The 10,010-nt window shown below is 55.5% G+C and overlaps 1 protein-coding gene across 1 annotated transcript; it reads left to right on the forward strand.

Annotated features, from left to right (window-relative positions):
* Positions 1–4,719: 4,719 nt before the first annotated feature.
* MARCKSL1 (MARCKS like 1) lies at positions 4,720–8,064 on the forward strand. Its single transcript, XM_088153580.1, has 2 exons — positions 4,720–5,050; positions 6,563–8,064. Exons 1-2 carry the CDS (start codon positions 4,961–4,963, stop codon positions 7,196–7,198), a joined length of 726 nt encoding a protein of 241 aa, XP_088009706.1. The 5' UTR covers positions 4,720–4,960; the 3' UTR covers positions 7,199–8,064.
* Positions 8,065–10,010: the final 1,946 nt, after the last annotated feature.

Below are 10,010 nucleotides of genomic sequence, written 5' to 3' on the forward strand. Positions count from 1 at the left end.
GGAGGGTCGCTTGGGCTCCATCGATAAATCAGCGGTGCCGGGAGGTCACGGACACGCTTGCGGGGGCAGCTCCCGGTCCTACCAGCTACCCAAAGTCGGCGGGGCCCCACTTTGGACCGTAAATACGAAAGGCTCTTTAGATGGTGGCAGAAATTAGCAGGAGGCTGGTGGCACCAGATGTTGGACCACCGTCGGCCACCACGGCTCTCCTCCTGCAGGGTCTACGCAGAAGCAGGTAATTCTCTAATTGCGATTCCTTAAAAATAGCTCCTGGGCACGAAAATGAAGGACCCCCAGAGCGATCGCTCAGCCGTCCTTCTGCCTCCACCCTCTCCGTAAACCTTTCCAACCTGAATCTGGTCAAGTGATGAGCGGAGCGTTAGACTCAACGCGAGCTACAAGGTCAACCCCACGGCCTCCTCCCTTTGTAAACCAAGCTTGACCAGGGAGGGGTCAAAAAGGTCAAGGTGGGGGCCACAACCATGCAGTTGAAGCCTCACCCCCTTTTTATCTGTGTCGTATCACAAGTGAAAAAGGGGCAAGGCTCTGAAATGTGCAGGTGCCATCTTGACTTTTTTGACACCTCCCACAAGAACGTTCCTGCATCCAGTGTTTGGGCCATAGAATTCCCTTCAAATCTATTTCAACAAGGCCTCAAGGCAGTGTTTTTCAACCTCAGCAAGTTTAAGGTGTGGACTTCAACTCCCAGAATTCCCCAGCCAGCATGCTGGCTGGGGAATTCTGGGAGTTGAAGTCCACACATCTTAAACTTGCCAAGACTGAAAACGTGGGCTTAAACCATGATGTCACTTGCATCAGCCAAACTCAGAGGCATTTTGAACACTACACAGCAGAAATTATCATTATTAGCCTACTCTGGGATTAGAGCTGGCTGGGGAATTCTGGGAGTTGAAGTCCACACATCTTAAAGGTTGAAATACACTGCCTCGAGGGCTGACCTTAAAGCTGATCCAAAGTTTGCACTAAACCAGTTCACAAAACACAGCATTTCATAGACTGGATTTTGTTGGCGTGGCACTCTCGTATTGCCCAATTTGCCCTCCTTTGGGGTCAAATGGTTTCAAAGACATTGGGGGAAATCACCCTCCCGTCGTTTCACTTCTTGTTTTCGGCTGCTCAGTGTTCACTGGCAAACTAAAATACATCAGTTTTAGTTTAAAATATGGGAAATTATTTTGGCAAAAAACATGAAGAACTTTGAAAGGCCTGACGAGAATAAATGTATTCAAATCTGCTCTCCCGTTTTAGCCACGCAGATGCTTCTCTTAAAATCTTGCCTCATTCTGTAAAAATGTCATTCTAAATAGCAATATTGAATATAGATGTTTGTTCATATTTCTCCATAAAATATACCAATACATGCCCACATGCCCACACTTCCACATCTCTCTCTCATTTTTTTTCATCTGCTTGCGGTTATGTTATTTCCCTTTTTCATTTAATTTCTGGCTGGCTGGTCTGTTGTTCCTGCACTTGATCCAGGCTGCTGTTGGCAGGGAGAGGACGGCACATTTGCTCAGCCCATTGACAGCTTCTGCAAGTTGCGTTTGATCTGGGTTTTGTCGCTGCTGCCGCTGTTGACATGTTGGTTGAAGTCTGCTTGGGCTCCGCTCCTCTGAGGAGGCACCTGGCATTTGGGCCACGTCTCTCTGCCGTGCCATCGTAACCCCCCTCCCTTACCACGGATAGGCTGGTACGCTTTGTGATTAAACATACCAACGGGGTCAGTTTTACGCCCTGGTGACATCGCGTACCTCCTGCATCCTCACGCAAGTGATGGGAATTTGGTCATTTGTGCAATGGCATCACGACGCAGCGGCCATTCAAACAGTTGCCCCCGGGTGCTGACTGGCAACCCCTTATGGACTTTTTGTGGAAAACAGAAAAAAATGAACTTACGATTTATGGGTTGGGTGATTAGAACAGATTATAGGAAGAAGAGAGACATGTTGTAACTTTGTGGAAAGAGGTCAACTGATAATTGCATTTATAATTGCTGTAAAGAAGATCGGAAACCACGTCTTCATATCTTCTTTCTTTCTTTTCTATTTTATTTTTTTCCCTTTCTTACACTTTTAGCTTTTTCTTTCTTTCTTTTTTTCTTTCTTGCTTTATATTAGTTTGCATTAGTTTTTATCTTCTTTTTAAAAGCTGTTCATAAAACTGTATTAAAAAATAAACATAAACATTTGTCCCCGAGGAGGGTCAAAAACATCAAGACGGTGGCTGCGACTGCACAGCCAAAACCCCACCTCTTTTTTTACATGAGTTGTATGGAAAAGGGGGCCGGGCTTTAATTGCACAGGTATAGCCGCCATCCCAACTTTTTCTGAACCCCCACCCTGTGGACACCCCGGGAACCTTTTTGGGGGGGGAGAAGAGGAAGCTTGCAACCTCCCAGAAGATTCTGAAGGGCCCCCCCAGCAGCCTTCATCTCCAGAGAGCCAGAAGGCCCCCGCGCTGCCTCTTCTGCTCGACATCCAGGGACCTGATGGAGAGGAGCAATTAAATTAACCCAAATAGTTCTCCTCCAGCCCAAGACAAAACATGGCCTTGCAGCTTGACTAACCGCAGCGAGAGGTCTTGCTTGGGGCTCTGGGCGCTGGCCTTGATCCGGCGAAGCTGCCCTCTGCCCCAGAGACAGAGGCCCCCAGCAGCAGGAGAGACAAAGGGGTCGGACCCACGGATGGCCGGCCAGCCCCCGGGGTCTCCCGAGCCCTCAGTGCCCCTCTGCAGAGAAGAGGGGCAGGGTGTCGCAAGCCTGTCCTTGGGGTGGAAGTTAATCAGTTTCCACTGGAAAGTTCATCAACTGAATCATGATTAGATCACGTTCTCTCACCTCCGCCAAGCCCTCAAACTTCCCTGGGCTTCCCCCACTTCATACACAGCAGAGTAGAAAACAAAACAGGACAGGCTGGCCAAGAGGCTTCACACCTCGTGCTCAGGAAAGTAAATTCTCATGAAATTGACAAGAACTCAAAGTAAAAATGGTATTTTACAATCTGAGAGCGAATAGAAGGCCCAGGAGACAGACTCAAAGAATTCTGGCTTCCAGGAACTGCCATCCATACCCCTCCAGGACGCTCACCAATGGGGGTTGAGGATTCACAGGTATACTGCCCCTGCTGAAGGAGGTTCCCCTAATTAACCCTTGAAAGCTACACCCGCTCAAAGCTTCTCTCCAGCTTTTTCAAGGGAAGAAAACCTCTTCCTCTCTTGCAAGGGCGTGAAGGCAAAGAGCCCCAGCAACACGTCGGAGTGCATCCTTCAAATGTCCTTACCGAGTTGTAACTTTTAATGTGCTGTAATTTTTGCAATTGTTAATGGGCATCCACAGGGCAGGGGTCAGGAAAAACGGTATTGTGTGTGGACCGAGCCCTGACTAGCCATTAGCCTTATCCTGGGCGCCATCAAGGGAAGCACAACACATACACAATGGATACTAACCCTCCTAACTACACCCACTGCTCTAAACTTAAGTAACACCTTCTGGCTTGTTCAGTCCGTTACTATCGTGGTGGTGGACATCCACGAAAAGATCTAACCTTGTCCATTTATTTCGCAGGCGTGAACCCAGCAGCTCTGCAAGAGCCAGGTCTGATCCCCAAAGCCGTGCACCGTGCACACTCAGCGGGACTGCCTGGTGTGCAAAAGCAAGCCCTCTCACTAGTTACCATCAGCCAGTAGAAGTTCATGCCCCACCTTCTGAGCTACCAAACTGGCACTTTATGCACTTCTAAAAATAAAGTCCCAGCAGCGACTGAACACTTACTTCCGTGACCGAAGTGAATGCATAAGCTCCAAATTTAAGTCAGGAAGGGAAATAAGCAAAACACCCATTAAAAAAGGCAATTCTGGCCCTTATGGGTAGGCCTTGTTTCTAAAAAGTTTGACTTTTTAATTCAGTAATTTTAATTAATGAATGGGGGTATTTATTTTTTAACTGTTTGTGGCCTTTACTTTTATTGTGAGCCGCCCAGAGTCACCCGCTGGGGTAGACGGGCGGCATGCAAATCTAATAAATAAATAAATACATAAATAAAAATCTTCCCCAGCGAAGTGACATCTCACCAAGAGTTGGTTTGCATGTGAGCAACTCAGGATGCCATGCAAAGTCAGCCATCGTGGTTGGCAACGATTTACGCTTCAACCCGCTGTGCCAACCCAAGTGGATCACAGATCATGTCTCGTGCTGTAAACCACGGTGAAGCGAGCCTTATCAGCATCTCTGCGGCCCGGCATCAGGCTGGAGGCGGCGCGGCAGGCTCCCTTACGGGCTTTAACATCCCAAACGGAGGGGAGAAGGGACGCTCCACCTGCGGGGGGGCAGAGTAAGGGAGAGGGGGGCGCTCCCCCAAAGTCAGCTGGATGGGGACCGGCCCGGGCCTGGGGAGGCTGACCCTGAGTTGGCAAGCGCTACACCAGAACGGGAGAGAGAGGGGCGCCCTCTGCACATGCTCAAGCGCACCCACGCTGGCCGTTTCTTTCCGGAGACGCCCCGCGCAGGCTGCTCCGGCGCTCCCCGGCGAGGGTCCGCGCGGGCCCACCACGGCCGCGCCCTGCGGCGCCCACCGCCCCGGCGCGAGCCAGGAGAGGAGGCCCCCCACCCCGCCTCTCCGCGCCGCCCCCTGGGCCGGATTTCAGCGCCCGGCCCCGCCCCCGCGCGTGCGGCGCCCTTATTAGCCGCCGCTTTTGCGCACCAGGCTCAGAGCAAGCGGGGCGCGCGCGGGGCTTTGCGCGGCGGTGCAACGGCTGAGCGAGGGACCGGACCGAGCCCGCTTCGCCCGGGGCGCGGCGCCTCCTGGGGTGGCCTCACCGCGCAGCGTCCCTTGAGGCGGCCGGTGCCCCTGCCCGCCCGCCCGGACCGCCGCCCGCGCCCCTCCGCCTCCGCGGCGGCGCCCCTCTCGCCAGCAGCAGCAGCAGCGCCCGCAGCCGCGCCATGGGCAGCCACAGCTCCAAGCCCGCCAAGGGGGACGTGATGGCCCAGGACGCCGCCGGCGACGCCTCGCCCTCCAAGTCCAACGGCCAGGTGGGTCTGGGGCGCGCGCCCGGCCAGCTGCCATTGTTCCCCGCGCTGCCCCGCCCGCCCGCCGCCCGGATCCGACTTGGGCGCGGCGGCGGCAGCGGCAGCGGAGCCTTTCGCGGCGGCCCGGCCCGGAGGGGCGTGTGCCCGGCCCTTCCTCCCGCTGGCCGAGCGGCCGCCGCGCGGGCCCCCCGCCCCGCCGCCGTTTCCCACCGTCGGGCCGGGAGCGCGGCGTGGCGTGCCTTTGTTCGGCGCTGAGCCCTGGAGACGGGCGCGGGCCCCCTCCCTCCGCTTCTCCCTCCGCTTCCTCCCGCCGGGAACAAAGGAGGGACGCGGAGCGCCGGGCCCCGGGGCTGCATTGCGCGCATTCCCGGGCGGGGGGCGGCGGCGGGCACGGGCAGAGCCGGGCGGGGGGCGCACAACCGTGAAATCGACGCGTTCCGTGCTGGCGACGGGGAGGCGGCGGCGGCGGCGGAGGGAGGGAGCCCCGCGGGATTTCCGCCCTCTTGCAAGGAGCCCCCAGCTTTCCAAGCGGGGCGGGGCGCGGCGCTGCTTGGCGCGCCGGTTTGGGGGCGCGCTCGGCCTCGGAGGGGCCCGCGGGCGGGCGGCGGTTTTGCTAACGTGGCCCTCCGGTCGCCTTGCCTCCCGCCGCATCCTTCCCTCCCTACCCTCCCCCCCCCGCGCGGCCGGACGGAGCGGCCCAATAGGGCGGCTTTGCGCAGGAGGCGAGAGGCGCCCCCCCCCCCGCCGTTTGCCCGGAGCGGGGATTCCCGGCGGCGCTGCTGCTCCCGCGCACCCCGTCCTGCTCCCGGAGCGCATTGTCGGCGCTGCAACCGTGGCCGGCCTCGGCGCGCGGCGGGGAGGTGGCGCCCCCTGGCGGCGGCGCGGGACGCGCTCGTTTTTTGGGGGGAGACCGCGGAGGCGCCGGGGGGGCCCTTTGCGAAAAGCGGGGACGTTGAAGGCGCCTCGCGGGGGGGAGGTGAGGCAGGACGCAGGGGCGAAGCGTCGCTCTTGCGTTTCAACGGCGCGCAAACCCTGGGAGAGCTCGGGTCAGCCCTGACCCGCTAGCGTGCCCCCCCCGCCGTCTGATCGCAGTGCACATCATCCATCTAGTTGGATGATGGGAGTTGTAGTGTGGCACACCTTGATGGGAGGAAATTTGTAGCCTGCTTTCTGGAAGAATCAACCCAGTAGACTCTTTTTCCGAAATAACCGAGCCCTGATTCGGCAGTCCAACTTGGTTAGCTTTTCGGTGGCTTAACGAATTGGGTAGACCCGGGTGACTTATGATCCAGCAAATGCATCAACTCGGCAGCCAGGTTGTGTGTATTGTGTAAGGGCAGTCGAGCGGGGGTGCAACCGGTTTACTCTGGGGTTGCCCTTGGACTATGGGATGCCAGTTTTCACCTCTTGCAAGTGGGGGGTGGCTTTTATCAGCCAGGTGGGATTCAGGTAGGTGGGGTGCTGAAAGGACCCGGGGGCGGTGGCTGTAACTGAGCCTTTTGTTTCTTCCTCCAGGAAAATGGCCATGTGAAAATCAACGGGGACGTGTCCCCCAAGGCCGACGGGGAGGCGAGCTCCCTGAACGGCAGTGGCTCGGCAGAGGCCCCCAAGGAGCCCGCCAAGGCCGAGGCGGGCAGCGGAGACGCCATAGAGCCGGCTCCGGTGGCCGAGGGCGAGGCCAAACCCGACGGAGCTGCTCAGGGCGCCGCCTCCAAACAGACGCCCAAGAAGAAGAAGAGGTTCTCTTTCAAGAAGTCCTTCAAGCTGAGCGGCATTTCCTTCCGGAAGGCCAAGAAGGAAGCCGGAGACGCGTCGGCCGCGTCCTCTCCTGGCGAAGAGCAGGGGAAGGTGGAGGCCGAGGAGGCGGAGGAGAGCCAGGCGGCCGCTGCGGCCGGGGAGGGGGAGCAGGCCAGCGCGCCCAAAGAGGAGAAGGCGGCCCCCGAGGAGGCCGCGGCCCCCGACAATCAGCCAGAGCCGGTGGCCAAGCGGCAAGAGGGCAGCGACGGGCCAGGGAAGGAGGAGGAACAGCCACAGCAGCCCTCTGGCGAGAGCGAGGGGGGCACAAAGCCAGAAGAGACCTCAGAATCGGCGGAGGCTGAGCCCAGCGCTGCAGCCGACACTGCTGCTGCCACCGAGCAGAAAGAAGAGTAGAGCTGACTTCTGCTGCCCACCCGTCCATCGGAAAGAGACTTGTCTGTGCCATCCTTCCCATCCCAGCACCCCCACGGAACTGCTGCCTTGATCACGTGCCCACCACAAGCCCAGGCCTTCTGCATAGAGCTGGCAAGCTTTTTCACTCCACAACGTCTCCCCCCCCGGCTCACTCCTCCAACACAGTGAAGAAAAAAAAGAAAAAAGTCTCCAGCTTGGGATCCTGGGGACCCCGGAGGGCCCCGCTGCCACCCGAGCCGGAGCTCTAAAGCCCCTCTTAAAACTATATGGAGAGATTCTGATCCTGGACAGAAACTGGAACTTGCTCCATTTAATGAGACTCCAGCTATTAACACCAAGTTCTTTTCCGCTCGGATCTTCTGTTTCTACTAATCTTCGAAAGCAGCTCTTTTTTTTTTCCCAAAAAGTCCAACAGACCAGCAACTGACCCGTTCTTCAAAACGGATATTCTATCTCTTGGTTTACATTCCTGGTTCTGACTTCATTTAAAAGTATTTTGTGCTTTTTATAGAAACAACCATTTAAAAAGCTAATCTGGTTAGTTTTTTATAATGTCTTGCTCTTGGCTTTAAACCATAAAGCGTGTAAGTCCACTGTGTTTAATTTGACATCAGAGGGAGAACTACTTCGGGTTTATTTAGGGGTGGGGGGGTACCCCTGGGAGGGGGTGGGAGAGGGTTGAGGGCGAGGGCTGGCTGTATGATGTGACTTAAATTTTCGTTTCCTTGTCTTTGTAAATAATTTTTTAATGACCCTACTTCTGATCTGCAGTTTTCTAACTCCTAAACAAAAGTTGTATGGGTCTTATTGTAACATTTGAAAGGAATAAATGGTTGACCCCTTTACGGATCCGAGTTGGGCCCTTTTCTCTAGGGAAGTTTGGCCAAGCGGCCAGGAATCGGAGCCACGCTCTGTGGGGAAGTTCCCAGATTTCTGCCTTAACGCACTTAAGCTACATATCAGGAAGAGTCTGGTAGAACCTTTTCCGACGAACAGATTTTTTAAAAGCCGTAAGCTTCAGGACGGATTGGGGTGGTGGTGCTTGGCGTTTCAAAACGTGCGTGCCAGTTTTTCATAGGCCGCGGGAGCATTGCTTGGCGGCACTCTGAAACGCGCTTGGCAGGAATGTGAATTCCTGCAGGGCCGGAACATCCATTCCGCGCTCTTCCTATTGCATTCGTAAGGAGTCCCTCAATGCCTTGACCTGCTTGATGAATGGGAGGCCGGGCGGCAGCAAGAAGACTTTGCTTGCTATCCAGCCGTGAGCCTTTTCAAACCAGGGCCCCAACGCAATCTTTTCATGCAGCGCTCCCCTCTCCAGCTCTATCCAGCAGGTAGCTTAAATGTTGGTCCTGCATGTCTGAACGGGTGCCAGCAAATCTTGCTGGGATTCCCAGGTAGACCAGGATGGGCTCCATAGGGTGTTCCGGCTGTAGGCAAATGGCTCCCGAGGTTGAAAGCATTTCTTCTGTGGTCTTTCTCCAGCTGGGGTGGGGGAAACGGAGGCATTTCTCCAGCAGCAAAGCCAGGGGCCAGAATATGGCCTGGCAGCCATTTTAACTCCGATCAGGGAGAGGTGCCCGCTAATCACTATACGAGGCAGCAGCCCTTGTTTCTCTGCCTAAGATGGAGGCAGGCAGGGAGTTGCAGGTGCGGGAACCAACCGTTCTCCAATAGTGTGGCCGGTTGCAGGTTCCCAAGGTGGTGGCGGCGGTGGTGGAAGACGGACGAAAGCACCAAAGGAACATGTTGGCGTGCAGCTTTAGCCACCAGCCATCCCACCGCCACGCAGGCCACGGGGGTCAGCAGAGGTTTTCGGTACAAAGAGTGGCCCTCCTGCGTGGAAGATTTACCTCTCAGTGCATAGGCTATCCAGCTGCATCAGAGCAATTTGTTATGTTGACAAGTCTTGAGCTCAGCACCTATTCTTCTAACCGGCTTGCCTGGTCTTGTTTGGGGACAGGAATGGCTAAATGTTTTTGTGTGTTTCACCATAGCTTTTTTTTTTGGTCTTTGCCTCTTTGATTTGACTTGGTTCTTGCAAATCTTCGCCGTTCAGGGAAGAGCCAGTGAGCAAGCAGGAACGTTTTGCTGATCAGCGCAACGTCTGTCTTTAGAAAGCATGACGGGACGAGCTGCAGCATGTGTTGGCTGAGGAGGATAGGGGGTGTAGTCCAGCACATTTGGAGAACATCAGATCGCGGAGGGCTGATCTAGCTAATTCTTCCAACCCCAGCAGCCTCCAAAGAAGCCAAAGGAAGTTAGCAAGTTTGCTTTCTGGGCTTGGTTTTTGAATAAAACAACTTGCCCAGCCCAAGATGTTATCTCTCTTGCTCTGTTGCGTGCCATTAACCCTTGCAGTTCACAGACCCACATGCTGGTGGCGATCACCATTCCTTCCCAAAGGCCATGCAGGGTCTTTGGTCAACCTTCTTGAAGCTAGGCACTCCCACAGCGTTGGGACCAGTGGAGGGTTACCCCCTTAGCACATCTGGGAGTGCGAGCAGGAAAAGGTGAATTTGGTGAAGTCAGGTTTGGCCTTTAGTTACCTGTTGAGAAGCAGCTGCAATAAGCTTTCCTCCACAAAACACTTCCTGGTCTCCAGAGAATAGGAGATAATGGTTGCAAATAGTTGTTTATTAGGCCAGCTGTCCCTCCGGGATTCAAGTAAAATGGTGATGTAAGTGCCCAAAAGGGTTCTTGGTTGTGATTCTTGCTATGTCTTTCACCCATCCGCAGCTGCTTTGCGCTTTGGGTAAGGGGGGAGGAAGCGCCAGCCTTGCAATGCAGG

Source organism: Python bivittatus, unplaced genomic scaffold (assembly GCF_059951505.1).
Source record: "Python bivittatus isolate LINGU-HERP-01145 unplaced genomic scaffold, Pbiv_v1 ctg000040_np1212, whole genome shotgun sequence".
Taxonomy (NCBI): domain Eukaryota; kingdom Metazoa; phylum Chordata; class Lepidosauria; order Squamata; family Pythonidae; genus Python; species Python bivittatus.